The 19662-nt window shown below is 39.7% G+C and overlaps 1 protein-coding gene across 19 annotated transcripts in view; it reads right to left on the bottom strand.

Moving 5' to 3' along the window:
• The window catches only part of TCF4 (transcription factor 4), a 557076-nt gene that overhangs the window by 380689 nt on the left and 156725 nt on the right, over positions 1 to 19662 (bottom strand). For all 19 annotated transcript variants that reach the window (XM_070743535.1, XM_070743531.1, XM_070743524.1 and 16 more), the window contains 2 exons: positions 11932 to 11993; positions 6358 to 6454 (listed from right to left, as the gene is read on the bottom strand). In XM_070743535.1, the coding sequence (XP_070599636.1) occupies positions 6358 to 6454; positions 11932 to 11993 (159 nt within the window). The remainder of the gene's footprint in view (positions 1 to 6357; positions 6455 to 11931; positions 11994 to 19662) is intronic.

The following is a 19662-nucleotide window of genomic DNA, read 5'->3' as shown; positions in this document are numbered from 1 at the left end:
AGAATTCCCCAGCCAGCAAATGCTGGCTGGGGAATTCTGGGAGTTGAAGTCCATATATCTTCAAGTTGCCAAGGCTGGGAAACACTGCAGTAGATAGTATGTGGTATACTGTTAAGCATGAAAGCTAAAAATTAACACACTAAGTGTTAATACCACTTTATAATGCCTTGGTAAGATCACACTTGGAATATTGCATCCAGTTTTGGCTGCTATCATATAAAAAAGATGTTGAGATTTTAGAAACAGTGCAGAGAAGAGCAAGAAAGATTAAATAAATAAATCTAAGCCAGTATGTCAAATCGCTGCATCTACAGATGTGTGTGAAATATTTAAACCAAGAACGACTCCCATAATTACCATTGTTTTAATCCTCATCCTTCTTTTAAATAATAAAGCATACCCAATAGGGTTTAGGATATAAAACAGTCCTTAAAATGATCATGCCCGAGTACAAAAGAGCTTTTCCTGATCAAAGGCGTCTCTCCGTGGCCTGTGTAAAATTATCTTTTGACACGTTCGTTTTGGGAATTCTCGCTCACTGATCTCATCTTCCAGACATTTCTGTTACTTTCAGGTAAGCTTCTCTCGTCTGCCGTGCAGTTGCAACTCCCTTTTAAATCTCTTTTTGAGGTGGCAAATGTAGCATTTCATAATCACAAAAAGACCTTGTTTCAGAACAGACAACTTATCTGAGAGAGCAACATTTTCATTAGGGCCTAGTACACAGATAGAACATTGTTATCTGGCGCAGACCATTAGTTGTCCAGGCTGACCAGATCTAAAGGTTTCAGACTTCCTTCCACTGAAGGACAAGATTACTTTCTGTAACATACCTAGTATGGAGACAGGAGTCTGAGGTGAGGGGGAATACAGTGGTACCTCTACTTACGAACTTAATTAGTTCCATGACCAGGTACCTTAAGTAGAAAAGTTTGTAAGAAGAAGCAATTTTTTCTCATAGGAATCAATGTAAAAGCAAATAATGCGTGCAATTGGGGAAACCACAGGGAAGGTGGAGGCCCTGTTTCCTCCCAGGAGATACCTAGAGAGGCCCCATGGAGGCTTCTCCCCACCTTTTCTGGCCCTGTTTCCTCCCAGGAGATTCCGAGAGAGGCCCCATGGAGGCTTCTCCCTTCCTTTCCTGGTTACAGTTTCAGATGCTCGGGTTTGTAAATGGAAAATGGTTCTTGAGAAGAGGCAAAAAAATCTTGAACGCCCTGTTCTTATCTAGAAAAGTGTGCAAGTAGAGGCTTTCTTAGGTAGAGACAAGATTACCTCCGGAACCGCCTGCTACCGCACGAATCCCAGTGACTGATAAGGTCCCACAGAGTTGGCCTTCTCCGGGTCCCATCGACTAAACAATGTCGTTTGGTGGGCCCCAGGGGAAGAGCCTTCTCTGTGGCAGCCCCGGCCCTCTGGAACCAACTCTCCCCAGAGATTAGAACTGCCCCCACCCTCCCTGTCTTTCGTAAACTACTCAAGACTCATTTATACCGCCAGGCATGGGGGAGTTGAGATAGCTCTTCCCCCTAGGCCATTACAAGTTATGCATGGTATGTTTGTGTGTATGTTTGGTTTTATAATAGGGGTTTTTAGTTGTTTTTTATTATTGGATTGTACATGTTGTGTTTATTATTGTTGTTAGCCACCCCTAGTCTGCGGAGAGGGGCGGCATACAAATCCAATAAATAATAATAAAAATTATTATTATTATTATTATTATTATTATTATTATTATTATTATTATTATTATTATTATTATTATTATTGGCACCACTGAACTCTGGAGAAGAAGGAACTGATGATAATATTTTGCTTTTCAAAGCTTCCCAAACTACTGGTATTTACTTATTAGTAAAATCTATTAGCCAAACATCTTATGACCCAGTAACTCTGGGTGGCTAACCTGGGTATTGTGGAATCAGTGGCTGAAGGAGAAGGGAGTAAAGAGAGAATCCAACTTGGAATTGGGTTGGGAAGAAGAAATATTTGAGGTCAAACTTTTGGTCTTTATCTCCCATTTCCCAAGAGAAGGCAGATAGTCTAATGAAATTCTTGTAGTACAGTTGATCAACAATAAGTATCTACTTGAGCCTAGTCAAGTGTGGCTCAGGTTGCATGCACCTGACAGATATTAAGAACAAGATGAAATTCTTTCATGCAGTTCTCCTTCATTCCAACTTGATTTAAACGTACTGCAGTTCAATCTTCTCCAACATTCTTAGCCAACATTTATTACAATGAACGAGGATAATGCAGTAATGTGATCAGTTCTGCAGGCTCCTCAGGTAATACACATAACACTGCTATTACACAGATTGCCTCAATTGCTGGTTTACTTACAGGTCCAATTAAAGCTGTTGATTATCATCATTAAAGTCCATCATGACACGGGACCAGATTATGCCCCTCTCACACCAGCGAAAGAGGCCTTCTAAGTTCTCCACTGGCCAAGGAATTTCAGCTAGCAGGGTCTAAAAGGAAACCTTCTCTGCCATGGTCCCCCACCCCTGCAGGACATCTTGTTGCCAGAGTTGAGATCCCCCTCCAGAAATCTTAATTCCCCCATGCCTGGCGGCAAAGATGGGTTTTAAGTAGCTTACGGAAGGCAAGTAGGGTGGGGGCAATTCTAATCTCTGGGGGGAGTTGATTCCAGAGGGCCGGGGCCGCTACAGAGAAGGCTCTTCCCCTGGGTCCCGCCACGCTGTTAATGCTTTTATATTTATGCTTTTGTGGCATTATTAATTTCCATTCATTGACATCTGCAAGACTCTCTTGAGCCTCCATTCATTGACTTCTGCAAGAATGATCTGAGCCCGTTTTGGAATGAGTGGCATATAAATTAATTAATTAATTAATTAATTAATTAATTAAACAAACAAACAAATAAATTCTGTATTCAGTTCTGGTCACCACACTTCAAAAGAGACATTGAAACTCTGGAGAAAGTGCAAAAAAGAGCAACCAAGATGATTAAGGGACTGGAAACCAAGAGTTATGAAGATTGACTGAGGGAACTGGGCATGGATAGCCTAGAGGAAAGGAGGGCCAGAGTGGACATGATAGCAGTCTACAAGTATACGAGGGGATGTCACAGAGAGGAGGGGATCACTTTATTCTCCAGGGCACCAGAGGGCCGGATGAGGAACAACGGCTGGAAGCTGACCAAGGAGAGATTCAACATGGAGATAAGGAGGAACTTCCTGATGGTCAGAGCGATCAACCAATGGAACAACCTACCAGCGGACGTTGTGAACTCCAACACTGGACATTTTTAAGAGAAGATTGAACTGCCACTTGACTAGTGTGCTACAGAGTTCCTGCTTGGGCAGGGGGTTGAGCTTGATGGCCTTCATGGTCCCTTTCAACTCTAACAATAAATAAAAATAAATACATACATACATACATACATACATACATACATACATACATACATACATACATACATACATAAATACCTCCCAAAATCACTTTGAAAAGTGAGATGAGAAGCATATAAAATTAATATACAATAGGAATTAACTACTGCCATGCACCAGCTTTTAATTTTTTTCAGACTTTCTGCAGGCCCAAGAGAGTCTTGCAGATGTCAATGAATGGAGATTCAGCAAGGTGATCAACTCTTTTAACGTAATAAAACAAGTAGAGAAAGTCAGCCATAATTAACAAAGAAAATCTTTAAAAAGTGTGGACCGCATAGGAAAGATCACCCCGTTTTAATGCAGATGGGGCTTTATTTGCAGCAACACATTTGTATGAACCTGCAATGACGCAACATTTCCAAAATACAGGAATACAAAATATAGGGATACAAAGTACATAGAGATATACTGTCTAGAACAGGGGTACTGCAGTTCAATCTCCAACCTTGGCAGCTTTAGGACTTGTGGACTCCAACTCCCAGAATTCCTCAGCCAGCAAGCTTGGAAGTCCACAAGTCTTAAAGTTTAAGAACTGGTGGGATCATAAGCCCGAAAAAGTGGTCGAAACTGAGCAAGCAAAACTACTGTGGGACTTCCGACTTCAGACTGACCGAATTCTGAAGCATAACACACCAGACATCCTGATTGTGGAGAAAAAGAAAGTATGGATCATCGACATCGCAATCCCAGGAGACAGCAGAATTGAGGAGAAGCAGCTAGAGAAATTAGTGAAATACGAAGATCTAAAAATCGAGCTGCAACGACTCTGGCATAAGCCAGTGAAAGTGGTCCCAGTGGTACTTGGCACGCTGGGCGCAGTGCCAAAGGATCTCAGTCGACATTTGAGAACCATCGGAATTGACAAAATCTCCATCTGTCAATTGCAAAAGGCCGCTTTACTGGGATCGGCAAACATAATTCGCCGCTACATCACGCAGTCCTAGGTGCTTGGGAAGCGCCCGACTGGTGATGAAATACGAAATCCAGCATAGTGATCTCGTTTGCTGTGTTGTGTTGACATAATAATAATAATAATAATAATAATAATAATAATAATAATAATAATAATCATCATCATCATCATCATCATCATCATCATCATCATCATCATCTCCATCTGTCAATAGTGATCTCGTTTGTTGTGTTGTACTGACATAATAATAATAATAATAATAATAATAATAATAATAATAATAATAAATTTTAGATTTCCAAATTAAGTTTTGAACAAATGTTATATAAAACCTGACAACCGTTACATGCCCCTGTACTGTAATTCTAATCTGAATGCAGTGACGAAATTCCCCTTCATGGTTAAAAGAAAGTTCTCTATTATACAAAAACAAGCATAATTTTCTGGGCAAAAAAGTGATTTTTCAGACTACAGTGTTCTCTGTTAAAATAAGCCAAAACAGGATGTGATAAACCTTAAAAGTTGCTAAAGGTGCAGTGAAAAGGTCAATCCTGAAAGCATCACTTAGCACAGTGGGCTTCAGAGAAGACCATGGTTACATGGAAAGATTTTATTTACACTGCCTGCAGTAAAATCTAATAGTGTGAGTTAAGAAGGGCGGTTCAGAATTTCTTTGCTTTTCTTGGCTCAAACCAGCTCTTTGAAATGGCTGTAGCTACGTTACTTGTGTGTGATTGCACACCCTTTACTGCAAGCTTCAACCCTGTCTCTCGTGTTAAACAACTCACAAATATTTCCTAATAATAAAAGACAAGGAATATTTCAGGGGCATATAGGAGTCCTAGAATGATATATCACAGTTACAACTCATTGCTTTCTTTGGCTCAGATTCAGTTGTTTGAAACCGAGGCATCTCAGCTAGTTCACTGACAAGTGCAAGGAGAAGGGTGTGAACTTGGCCAGGGAAAAGGATTAGTAATATTTTTACATCATATATTTATCTTAACCTAACTCATTTATCAGGCATGATTAACGCTGCTATCTGCACTTGCAAATAATTGAAAGACTTTCTTTTAACAGCCAGGATTATTGCCACGGAAAGTGATCCCTGTAAAAGAGAATGATAGTGACCAAGCATTATCCAACTGTGAGGGCACCCACTTGTCAAACACCACAGGCTGTCAGAAGTAGAACATACTGTAGACAAAGTCAGACTTAATGTAGAAACTTGCCGCCCAGAGAGTAAAAGTCCCTATAGGCAAATTCACACTGTTACACGAAAAAAACAACAGTTTCTGATTGCTGATAGCAAACCCTACACATCCACTGGAACATTAATTTGGACTCAGTGAGCTTTTTTGTACATTTTCCATTTTATCATGTTTACATCTACAATATGCTAGCAAAAAAAATAACATGCAGATAACTACGATAACATTTCGCAGACAAGGTGTGCCTTTGTAAATACAATAAACTCAAACGGAAACAGAAGTGCCGTAATAATACAGACTCTCACTTTCCCATAAATATACCGGTAAGTCACATTTCAAACCATGAAATCTTATGTATGAAAAGCAAATTGACATAAGTTAAAAAGCAGGGTGACATACCCAAGGGCTGTGCCAAAACACTGCAGAAGTGGTCTTCACTTCATAAAACAAACATTTTTTACTCCCCTTTCCCCTTTAAACATTCCAGTCCCCCCCCCCTTCCTTCAAATATAACTAATAAATAAACCTTCTCAAGGGAATCCTTAGTTTTATCTGGTGGATGAATACAAAGCTATTTAAAAACAGGTATGAAGGAAATCAGGCTACAAACCCCATGTTTGCAGGTACTTATTTCTAAGCAAAATATTTGCAAACTTTAATATGGATATTGGTTTATTTTATGCCATAATTAGCATTCCTGGAGATGTTTTAGAATGTGATGGTGGTGAAAGGAATATTATTTCAGTTCAAAATAAAAAGCACAAGCAATTACAAACATTTAAGGGTAATAGAAACATTAATTTCTTCTTACTTTGTATTCTGGAATTCACAAAAGGAGGAGATAGATTGTCATGTGATCCAAGGTCCCTGTTTGTCATATGTTCATAAGAAGGTCCATCTCCGTAGTTCTGTATATAAATTGATAGCAGTTTAAATGGAATATACACATGCAAACGTCTTAGATATTTCTCAGTTATTATAACTAGAAAGGCACTTTTCCAATGAACTGATGAAATTTGAAGATAGCTATTCTAATATATTAAAAATATGTGCTCATATTTATGTTAATAACTCAGAATTTAGCCAGCAAAAATGACATTTTCTATTCTGTTCCAAAATGGAAATGTATGTTTTTGCAGTTATAGTCTCAAATAATGGGAAGTTTAAATTATATACTTTATTTAAGGAATCATTTGTATTTCCAGTACAGAATGATAAGATACTCTGAAATTAATTTGTTTGTGCTGACTCTTTCACTGTCCCCCCCCGCATTGTTCTGATATTCTAATTTGCCCATGCAATCTGATTTGTTTTAAATTCATTCTACTTCCATTCAGATCAATTTTATTTAAAAAGATTTATGTACTGCCGTTTAAGAAACAATGAATTTATGAACTCCTTATTGAAAACAAAGCAATATTGCATTTCGCATTTGACTATAAACTGGCATAGATTTTTTTCTGAACAGAATTTGCTGGTGTTCTTAAGAATCTCATAATCCACAGACAGCTCTCCATATCTGTTTTAAATTCCAAAGATTTAATAATATTCCAGAAATAGGTAAAATAAAAGTTTTTCCTGTCCAGTTGTATCCACCTCTAGAGTACAGTACGTCATAAAACACCGTTTTCCTTTTAAATTCAAAACAATAATTAATAATTAATAATAATTTATTAGATTTGTATGCCGCTATTTATTAGATTTGTATGCCACCCCTCTCCATATACTCAGAGTGGCTCACAACAAAATAATAACAGTGTAACAAATCTAATATTAAAAACATCTAAAACCATACAACACAATCATACCATGCGTAAACTGTATAAGCCTGGGGAATCTCAATTCCCCCATGCCTGGTGACATAGGTGGGTCTTTAACAACTTACAAAAGGCAAGGAGGGTGGGGGCGGTTCTAATCTCTGAGGGGGAGTTGATTCCAGAGGGCCGGGGCCGCCACAGAGAAGGCTCTTCCCCTGGGGCCCGCCAGACAACATTGTTTAGTCGGCGGGACCCGGAGAAGGCCAACTCTGTGGGACCTTATTGGTCGCTGCGATTTGTGCGGCAGAAGACGGTTGCGAAGGTATTCTGATCTGATGCCATGTAGGGCTTTATAGGTCATTACCAACACTGAATTGTGACCGGAAACTAGTCGGCAACCAATGCAGGCCGTGGAGTGTTGAAGAGACGTGGGCAAATCTGGGTAGCCCCATGATAGTTCTCACGGCTGCATTCTGTACGATCTGGAGTGTCAAACACTCTTCAAAGGTAGCCCCAAAACATTGTATAGTCTAACCGTATGGCTCTTAGGTATCGTAAATGTCACAGATAAGAAACTTGAAGTGAAATAAAGGGAATACTTCAAATGGATCCATTCATCACCTGAAAAAAGTTTTATTTTAATTCTGTACTTCTGTAACAGTAATGAGGTTAATCATAAAAATATAGCTGCACAAAAATTGGTCATGTTTTCTACGACCAATTTTTGTGCAGTTCGCACAACTCAGTTTGCAGTTGTCTAGTCTAGTGGTCATTTGGAATTTTCCCAATGGAAACTCTAGGTTGAGAACCATGGGGGTCGGGACCCCTTTGGGGGTCTAATGACTATTTCACAGGGGTCGCCTAAGACCATGTGAAAAGACAAATTTCCCACGGTGTTAGGAACCCAAAGCTTCAATTCTGGCACCTTGGAACATATTTTTACAATCTGACCAATCAGGAGTTTACAGTGGGGGTGTCCCTCTGACCTTCCTGCCAATCAGCTTAAAGCTCTGTTGGGAGAATTGGCACTAGACTTATGGCTGGGGTCACCACAACATGAGGAACTGTATTAAGTGGTTGCAGCATTAGAAAGGTTGAGAACCAGTGAGATAGATGAAGATGGTGGTACATTTGGTTACAGCTGCAGTTCTAATTTCCACCAACCATCAAAAGAACTTTGCTATTAATATGTCCCACTTCCTGAGTCTATTGAATATTCTTAGTGAGAATGAACATGTGATCTCTGTAACATGAAAAGAAATACTGTATTTTGGAGTATAAGACGCACCTTTTCACCCCACCCCACCCAAAAAGAGGGTGAAAACTTGGGTGCATATTATAGACAAAATATAGACCACCCCCAGCCCTTCCACCCTTTGGCCTCTGCCTCCCAGCAATTTACCTCCTTGTAGCAAACAGCACAGAGCCTGATTAACACAAGCAACTCATTATTAGTTTCCCCATCCTCAGCTGATTTGAGGCTGTAGTCAGTGCTAAACTGAAAGTGAAACTTGCTGCAAGAAGGCACAGGCCTCACTGAAGCCTCCAGACATCTGTTTGGGCTGTTTTCTGCCATCCCCAGGGTTCAGGAAAGCCTCCTGAAGCCTGGGGAGAGCAAAAATGCCTGAAAAGAAGGCTGAAAAATCAGCTGGCCAGAGTGTGAATGCTGCTGGAGCTGACATAGAGCAACATCTCGCGTGCTCTCAGATATGGCTCGGTGTGCCATCTGTGGCACACATGCCATCATTTCGCCATCACTGACCTAGAGCCTGGTGAGATTTGAACTGCTGAATTGCAAGTAGCTGGCAGGCAGCTGGCAATCAGCAGAAGTAGCCTGCAGTATTGCATTCTAACCATTGTGCCACCTCAGCTTTTATAAAAAGAAATGGGCATGCATTAGATGCACATTAGATAAAATTGTCCATACACTGCTTAAAATAAATAAATAAAGGAAACACTTAAACAACACAATATAGCTCCAAGTAAATCAAACTTCTGTGAAATCAAACTGTCCACTTATAAAGCAACACTGATTGACAATCTATTTCACATGCTAGTGTGCACATTCAGCTTTGTACAGAACAAGGTATTCAACGAGAATATTTCATTCATAATACAGTATTTCATGCATTCAGATCCAGGTTGTGTTATTTGAGTGTTCCCTTTACAGTGATCCCTCGATTAGCGCGGGGGTTACGTTCCAAGACCTCCCGCGCGAATCGATTTCCGCGTTATAGTGGTGCGGAAGTAAAAAACACCATCTGCGCATGCGCACCATTTTTTTCATGGCCGCACATGCGCAGATGGTGGAGTTTGCGTGTGGGCGGCGGGGAAGACCAAGGGAAGGTTCCTTCGGCCGCCCAACAGCTGATCTGCTCCGCAGCGCGGAAGCAGCGAGGAGCCGAAGATGGGGTTTCCCCGTTGCCCAGGCAAAGGGGAAACCCCATCTTCGGCTCCTCGCTGCTGCTGCGCTGCGGAGCGGATCAGGTGTTGGGCGGCTGAAGGAACCTTCCCTTGGTCTTCCCGCCGCCCAGGCAAAGGGGAAACCCCAAGATCGCTTGCCGCTTGCCGCTTGCCGTATTGCAGCTTGGAGCCTTGCTTCGCCTCCTTCGCTGCAATACGGCAAGCGGCAAGCGGCAAGCGATCTTGGGGTTTCCCCTTTGCCTGGGCGGCGCTGGGGCCATGCGGAGCCGCTCATCTAGGGGGGCGTGGACCGGCAAGGTGCCCTCCGCTCTCTCTCTTTCTCTCCCTGTTACCGGTGTGGTATAAGAGAGAGAAAGAGAGAGAAAGGAGGGCGACTTGCCAGTCCACGCCCCCCTGGATGAGCGGCCCCGCATGGCCCCAGCGCCGGACTCCGCCGTTGCCTCCGCCCTTGTTCGGCTCTGCAGCTGAGAGGCCACGTCCACCCCCTCCTCGGTGTCCCCGGCACCCAGGGTCCCCACGCCGCCTCCACCTCCCGGTAATGCGCCCGACCTCTGCCTCTCTCTTTCTCTCTCATATACCACGCCGGCAACAGGGAGAGAAAGAGAGAGAGAAATGATAGAAAAAAGGTGAGAAAAAAAGAGAAATGAGAAAATGATTGCCTCTCTCTTTCTCTCTCATATACCACGCCGGCAACAGGGAGAGAAAGAGAGAGAGAAATGATAGAAAAAAGGTGAGAAAAAAAGAGAAATGAGAAAATGATTGAAGCAGAGAATGACAGGAAAGAAAGAGAAAGAGACAGAGAAGTGACTCTTGGTGATGACGTATGACGTCATCGGGTGGGAAAAACCGTGGTGTAGAAAAAAAAACCGTGGACTTATTTTTTAATTAATATTTTTTGAAAAACCGTGTTGTAGCGTTTCGCACTAATCGAGACCGTGCTAATCGAGGGATCACTGTATTATTTTTTTGAACAGTATACTGTATATACTTCTGAAATACTTATTTCTTGGTATTATACTGTATAATGTTATACCTTAATTTTCTTTTCCTGCTCAATAAGTAAATTGAAAGATATATACACGCTGACAGTAAAGATGACAAAGGTAAGCTAAATTGGTGAGTTAAAACTCCTAGCATCTAAAAAGTCCCATCTTTATATTTAATATTTTGGCCTGGAATTACATATCTGGGAAGACATCTACAACAAATGAGAAATCAACAGCCAAATAAAAGGGAAGGGGAGGAATCCAGACAGCTTGAAAAGAGAGATACCCATGCCCTCATCACCTCGAGGCTTGACTACTGTAACGCTCTCTACATGGGGCTACCTTTGAAAAGTGTTCGGAAACTTCAGATCGTGCAGAATGCAGCTGCAAGAGCAATCATGGGCTTCCCTAAATATGCCCATGTTACACCAACACTCCGCAGTCTGCATTGGTTGCCGATCAGTTTCCGGTCACAATTCAAAGTGTTGGTTATGACCTATAAAGTCATTCATGACACCGGACCATAATATCTCTGGGACCCGCCTTCTGCAGCACGAATCCCAGCAACCACTTAGGTCCCACAGAGTTGGCCTTCTCCAGGTCCCGTCAACTAAACAATGTCGTTTGGCGGGACCCAGGGGAAGATGGCCCCACCCTCTGGAACCAGCTCCCCCCAGAAGTCAGAATTGCCCCCACCATCCTCGCCTTTCGTAAGCTCCTTAAAACCCACCTCTGTCGTCAGGCATGGGGGAATTGAGATACTCCTTCCCCCTAGGCCTATACAATTTATGCATGGTATGTTTGTGTGTATGCTTGGTTTTAATAAGGGTTTTTAGTTATTTTAAATATTAGATTTGTTATACGCTGTTTTATTGTTGTTGTTAGCCGCCCCAAGTCTACGGAGAGGGGCGGCATACAAATCTAATAAGTAAGTAAGTAAGTAAGTAAGTAAGTAAGTAAGTAAGTAAGTAAGTAAGTAAGTATCAAGGAATGATAGCAACACATGAGGCTTCTTACTACTTGCAATCAGCAAGTGTTGAATTCAACTCCAAGATCAGATAAAAATCTTTTTTTAAAAAAATCAGGGAAGAGGTTGCTCTACAGCCAAACTTGCAAGTTCATTTTCCTATGCAATTAGGTGCACAATTCCCATTTAGATTTTAAATTTGCATACAGAGGAAGGCTGGTGAGGAATAAAAAAAGATTAGATGTACTTACCCTGGATGGGCTAGGATGTCCTCCATTCCCCCAGGATCCTGAGCTAGTTCTGTCTTCTACATCTAGGGACAAAAAAGTTCTTTAGGCTTTATTGCAATAATTCTTTCCTTTTGTATAGGCACTTTTAAATTAATGTTTCAAATTAATCTCCTGTTGCCTTTAATTAAGAATCAGGCACAGGGCTACTACAATGATAGTGGCTTCTGACCCAGCCACTTAAATTAACTCATTTAAATTCACAGCAGAAATGAACTGGACCCTCAGGAACCCAAGGTTTGCACATAAAAATTATTCCAGTCTTTCAGAAGTGGCTAGAAGTCACTGGCTCAACTTGAATTGAAACCCAACACAGAAATGCATAACCTCAACAATAACACCAAGGATACTGCAAAACAAATAAAAGAGACATCTAAGACAGAGTTTTTAGATAAACATTTTGCTTTCTATCCCACTTTTCTATAGAATATTCCTTCTTAAAAGCAGAATTCAGAGACTGGTTTGGGAAGCAGTATACAACTGCTCAAAAAAAATAAAGGAAACACTTAAACAACAGAATATAACTCCAAGTAAATCAAACTTCTGTGAAAGCAAACTGTCCACTTAGGAAGCAATACTGATTGACAATCAATTTCATTTTGTTGTCAGCACATTCAACTTTGTACAGAACAAAGTATTCAATTAGAATATTTTATTCATTCAGATCTAGGATGTGTTATTTGAGTGTTCCCTTTATTTTATTTTATTTTGGTGGGGCAGTGTATTTTGAATCTGTAATGGCTTTAAAACTTGCTGTTTAAAAGGGAACTTCATTTCTCTTCAAATAGAAGGCAATCCATTATTCAACATGGCCTCACTCAAATTTGCAATAAAGATGCTTCTTCTTACAAACTTTTTTACTTAAGAACTCACCGAACAAATTAAGTTCGTAAGTAAAGGTACCACTGCAGATATAGATGCAAACAACTTTATATGATATACAGTACTGCACTTATGTGTGGTATATTACATCTCTAAAGCAATAATCTTAGAGATGTGGTAATAGAGAAAGATACAGAAAAATACAACCAAAATGATGAATTAATAACCAATATATTATTTTCAAATTTCAGTTAGAATAGCCCTAACACATCTCAAAGGGACCCTCTTAAAGAAAAGATGGTGGAAGGTCTTAAGCATAAAACGTATCAGGAAAGACTTAATGAACTCAATCTGTATAGTCTGGAGGACAGAAGGAAAAGGGGGGACATGATCGAAACATTTAAATATATTAAAGGGTTAAATAAGGTCCAGGAGGGAAGTGTTTTTAATAGGAAAGTGAACACAAGAACAAGGGGACACAATCTGAAGTTAGTTGGGGGAAAGATCAAAAGCAACATGAGAAAATATTATTTTACTGAAAGAGTAGTAGATCCTTGGAACAAACTCCCAGCAGACGTGGTAGATAAATCCACAGTAACTGAATTTAAACATGCCTGGGATAAACATATATCCATCCTAAGATAAAATACAGGAAATAGTATAAGGGCAGACTAGATGGACCATGAGGTCTTTTTCTGCCGTCAGACTTCTATGTTTCTATGTTTCTAGATTGCTGAAACTGGAGATTAAAGAACATCTCATCTTTAGGAAGTTATAGTTGAAAACTTTGAAAATTCAATAACAACAGTAACAATAATTAATATTCAGTGCCTATGGATACTGCTCAGATGTATGAATTAATATGTACCCTCTAGGGTTTTTATTAATCTTTTCGCTGACCCAGGATATTAATCCTATTAGTTCTGCAGATACCGGATGAACTTATTACTTCCTATAGAGAAGTGTTTGTGTCCAGAATTTTGGAGAACCAAGCCCTTAAAATCCTACATTTGTATTTCTCTTTGTTCCACATTTTTAAATAATTTGCAAAAATCTGGAATAGTTATTTAGGAATCTTCATTTAATTAACTCTTTTCAGAATAGAAAAGATGGAGAGGAGGAAGAAATGTTTTCATGTGAGAAACTTTAAAAGGGCAGATTCAGTTATTTTCCAGTCTTACCAAGAGAGGCATAAGGAGAAAACAGAGCAGTAGTGGCTTTAAAATACAACTTAAGATCGTTCATAGGTAGTTAGAGAGTGCCTTGTGTTCCTGGGGATGCACAATGGCAGTTGCAATCAAGGCTCAAAGGACAAAACAAAAATCCCTCAGCTCTAATGTCTAAGGTAGCATCCAGTATATATTTGTAGCACATTAAACACAACAGAATGAGCTTGCTTAACTGCTCATTAAAAATGTATTTAAATTCTCCAATGATTGACCGGTTAGGAACCAATCTAGCAAAGCAAGAATAACTTTAAATATAGTCAATAAGTTTTAGTAACATGATGGTGAATCTACAGCACACATGCCACCTATGTTATACAAAGCCATATCTGAGAGCACATGAGGCGTTGCCTTATTATTATTATTATTATTATTATTATTATTATTATTATTAATTAGATTTGTATGCCGCCCCTCTCCGTAGACTCGGGGCGGCTCACAACAGTAATAGCACAATATATAACAAATCTAATAATTAAAAGTCACTAAAAAAACCCTTATTTAAAAAGAAACATACACACAAACATACCATGCATAAACTGTATAGGCCCAGGGGAAATGTCTCAGTTCCCCCATGCCTGGCGGCAGAGGTGGGTTTTAAGGAGTTTACGAAAGGCAAGGAAGGTGGGGACAGTTCTAATCTCCGGGGGGAGCTGGTTCCAGAGGGTCGGGGCCGCCACAGAGAAGGCTCCTATGTCAGCACCAGAGTACATGTGCTCACTGGCCAGCTGATTTTCGGCCTTCCAGAGTGTGGAGTGGGCTGTTTTTACCCTTCCCAGGCTTTAGGAAAGCATCCAGAGCCTATGGAGGGCAAAAAATGGCCCAATGGTCAGAGGCTTCAGTGAGGCCTGCACACATGTGGTGGTGGGGAGGTAGTGCAGGGGAGGGGTTATGCACGCATGCATGGGGAGGAGGGCATTGCATTATGGGTGTGGGCACGTGTATGTGCCAAAGCACATGCATGTGCCCTGTTGCCACCACCACCCAAAAAAAGGTTTGCCATCCCTGTCCTAGCGAATTATTTTTTCGCTGTATTAAATTTGGATGAATACAAAGAACTTCATAACACTTTGTTCCAAAATGCTCTTGTTCCTAAGATTCATAAACGTGTTTATGATTAACTGGGGCCCTGGTTGGGAAGCGGGCTTATTTATTTATTATTTTATTTATTTTATTTATTTTATTTATTTTATTTATTTTATTTATTAATTTTATTTTATTTTATTTTATTTTATTTTATTTTATTTTATTTTATTTTATTTTATTTTATTTTATTTTATTTTATTTTATTTTATTTTATTTTATTTTATTTTATTTTATTTTATTTATTTTATTTATTTATTTTATTTATTTTATTTATTTTATTTATTTTATTTTATTTTATTTTATTTATTTTATTTATTTTTTATTTATTTTATTGATTGATTGATTGATTGAGTTGAAAGGGACCATGAAGGCCATCGAGTTCAACCCCCTGCCAAGCAGGAACCCTATAGTACACCAGTCAAGTGGCATCTCCATGTTGAATCTCTCCTTGGTCAGCTTCCAGCCATTGTTCCTCCTCAGGCCCTCTGGTGCCCTGAAGAATAAAGTGATCCCCTCCTCTCTGTGGCAACCCCTCATATACCTGTAGGCTGCTATCATGTCCGCTCTGGCCCTCCTTTTCTCTAGGCTATCCATGCCCAGTTCCCTCAGTCTCTCTTCGTAAGTCTTGGTTTCCAATCCCTTAATCATCTTGGTTGCTCTTTTTTGTACCTTCTCCAGAGTTTCAATGTCTCTTTTGAAGTGTGGTGACCAGAACTGAATACAGTATGATTAAGGGTTTGGCAGTTCTTGTTGTGGGACATCCTCCAATACTGGCACCATCTGTGATTCAGTAGCCCCCTTTGGATCTGGATCCTCCCCCAAAATTCCCTTGGGGTCTTGGGATATTGGTAAAGTCCAGGGCCAGGGGATCACCCTCTAAATCTGTTGCTTCCTGTTCCAGGTTCTTCCTGGGTGCCTGCACTACTTCTGCAGAGGCTCTGGCCCTTTCGCAAATTCTTTGTAACACTTTATGGCATCTTCCTTTGCTTGCTCTGTGGCCCTCGAGGCTCTCTTGCAGGATCCATATGACCAGTAAGATTGGTCTCAGTGAGAGGGGGACTGATCTGTTGAGGAGACCAGTTCATGTCCAAACGAATCCCTACTTTTCTTGCACCTCTTCCTCCCCACTTTGGTGCTGAGGCCTTGGGAAGTCACCTCACCCTTTTCCAAGTGAACTGTGATGGGTGTGGCTCCGCCCACTAACATATCTCCAAGATGGCCACCCTTCAGATTTCTTAATAGTGAAAACTGATATTCATTTAGTGAATAAGCTCAGATGAATTATGGCACCTGACCAATAAATTATATTACATGGTTAAGCTCCAAATACGGCCTAAATTGAGAAAGTGCCAGAAATCTCTGGTTTATACGTTGTGTTTAAATTAAATTGACAATTCTGTATTAATTTATACTGTCATTTTCTAAATGGGACATGCAACTCAGCTTTTAAAAGTAGTCGCTAGCTGAAACCCCAATGTTGCTTCTGATCTTACTATAGCTTTCTTTTGCTTTAGAGCAGTGTTTCTCAACCTTGGCAACTTGAAAATATCTGGACTCCAACTCCCAGAATTCCCCAGCCAGCATTCGCTGGCTGGGGAATTCTGGGAGTTGAAGTCCAAATATCTTCAAGTTGCCAAGTTTAGGAAACACTGCTTTAGAGAACTGAGAAGGTCTTAAAAGTTATTTTTTAAAAATCCCTGTTGTATATGTGAATGGTCACAGAAATAAGATAGTCGGTAAATGAAGAGTACAGTACTTGGAAATGGGTTATGAGACATAGGGAGATCACGACAGCTCTGGTTAAAGTTAATGAGACCCTTGAGGTGCATAAGTGAGAATTCTAAAGAACAAATGCAGTATATATAATAATGTATGGAAGTGGTGGAAGAAGAGTTTGAAGAAGAGTTTGCAAAATATGCAGAGGTAAATTAAATGGCATTGGTGTAAATTAAAATTTAAATATGCTTCCTTTTACTTTCTGACTTTATGCTTTTTATTCCTTGTTTAACTATTTCTTACTTTCTTTGGGTGTTTTGCATTAACACTGCTTACCCACAAGGGAATAGGATGATCACTTTGTACGTATGAATTAAATCTGTCTAAATTACTAAATCCACATTTTTTTTTCACTTTAGATTTCTTTCCAGGAAAAACCTTGCCATTAATTTATTAAAAAGGGAGGCTACAATGTTATCTGACATTGATTCGTTTTGAAATATATTAATCCTATTAATACAAAAAAAAATCCCTTTTTAAATTATCAAAGCTGAGCATGTAAATGATACAGACTATGAAGTTGAATTATCTTTACTGTGAGTTTGAAACTATACTGCACAATTGAAAAAGAAGCTTGCTCTCACTAAGATATTCTTTTTCTTCTTTTTCCCTTGCATCTTAATGGGCTTCCTTGTTAATAATGTGTTTCTCTGCATCACCATTCCTATTATCTTCAGGTGCTAATAATATTAGAAAGACATTCCAGGTAAATATTTAATTATGTACTTTTTTAAAAAAATGTGGATCATTTAAATAACAGATAGGATCAACCATTGCATTGACTTAATTAGAGACAGCTTTTTAAAATCATGGGTGTTATGTAACTGATTATTAACTCGTCTTTTCTTTTAACTCTCATTCAAAGCACATCCAAAGTCATAAATGAAACTCTGAATTACCTGTCAATAGCTTTTATGCCTAGGCTCCTTCCCCATGTCATCTATTCCATTTGGAAACTTGCATTGCAGTACCCAATAGACATGAAAAAATTTAAGACCTAGGATAGGTAACTACAAAAAAGAACAGTTCCTGAATCCTAGTAGTCTGTATACAAATTTTAGTTAGCATAGTTTATGTAAAGGGAAATTTTGCCTGAGTTCCTGTTGTGGTTAGCTCTGGCCCAGCTCCTGCCCCAAGGACTGTGGATGTGGGGGAGACATCCACATGCTGCAGGCCTGTTTTGCCCCCGGTGGAATTTGCTGATGAAGGCTCCTCTGACCAAGAAGACATGAGTGACAGGGAGGAGGAGAGTGCGGCAGACAGCTCAGAAGGAGATCAATTATCTAGCTCCTCCTTGGATTCAGAACAAGAGTTAATGATAAGAGTTGAGAGATTATTATCAAAGAAAATGAGGCCACCTGTGGTTGGGTGGGGCTGTGGTAATTAGTGAGGCTGCTATAAAGAGCAGCCTGTGGGTTTGGCCATTGTGGAGGATCATTGTGTTTCGTGACTGCTTTACTGACTTTGACTTTTTGTGTGCTGCTTTTTCCCCGCTTTGAAATTAAACCAGAGCAAAGTGTGTTTCACTTTGTGAAAGAAGAAGGACTGTGAATTACCTCACAGCTGCAAGCTAAGTATCACAGAACTGATAAGGGACTTGTACAAATTACCAGTTTGGTTGGAGACGAGTGCTCTTTGCTATACCCAAAAGAGGGCTTGGTTTAAGTGAATTTTCATTATAAAGAACATTGTTTTGAATTTTCAAATGTGTGTGTGTCTGAAATTTGTACCTTTTAAATTTTTGGGAGGATTCTACCAGAGAGCAGTTCCCAAATCTTGCAAAGCCATTATGAAATCTGTTTAGCTTTGAGTCAGCATGGAGCAACATGATGACTTAGTAGTTAAGAGACTGGGTGTAGGATGAACCTTAACCTGGCTGGGTAGTGGGAAGACGTTACTATCGGAAGGGAAGATGGAGTGACCAACATGGCTCTGTTAATAAATCGAAACTTGAGTGGCAGAATTGAACTGGAACTTGATTTATTTCTCAGATGCTATTTTGGGGCGCTAACAGCTTGGGCTTCTCAGCTGGAAAGCTGGCAGTACAGGTTCGAGACTCAAGTACAACGCAAAGGGCTGCGCTCCCATCCTCAGTCCAGCACCTGCCAATCTAGACTTCAAAAGCTGCATGCGCAAACTGATGGCAAAATTATTTACAACCCACCATTGCTTATTACCCTTTATCCAGTATAATTAGTAATATTCTTATATCAAATATGCATTTTTGTATTTTAATTATAAATACATTTTATAAGAAATAATCTGTTAATTTATGGCTAGAACTCACCTAATATTTGGAGATGAATTATTTTCATCCCAGATATATTTAATGCTAATTATGAATTAATTTTCGATTGTGTATGATGGAATAAAGAAATTCTATTTTTTTTAAAAAACCTGAAAATTCCACCCTCAATATAAACTTCACTGTAGTAATGCCTACCTATAGGAACTACAGGTTAAATTATGACACTCTATGCTGTTTAAATATAAGAATAAATGGGCTACCTATGTCTGTAATGTTAATGTTCTTTTTTTTCAGAAAACTGTAAAAACATGCTATAACCCAACTCACATACGCCTCCAAATACTGTGTCACATTGATTTCACCCTTCAGTTGAGACCATCAGCCTGAAAACCTCTAATTTCTACCTGAAAAACTGCACCTGCTTTATCGTTACTCTTCTCCAGCTATAGGGTACATCTGAGCAGTTCCAAATGGTTCCTAAATGTTCAGTGTTCTAGCTGCATAAATTTAACTGTAATGCCAAATCAGAATAAGGTT

This window comes from Erythrolamprus reginae, chromosome 2 (assembly GCF_031021105.1).
Source record: "Erythrolamprus reginae isolate rEryReg1 chromosome 2, rEryReg1.hap1, whole genome shotgun sequence".
Taxonomy (NCBI): Eukaryota; Metazoa; Chordata; class Lepidosauria; order Squamata; family Dipsadidae; genus Erythrolamprus; species Erythrolamprus reginae.
Note: the sequence above shows the minus strand (reverse complement) of the source record. Positions and strands in the feature narration are given on the sequence as shown.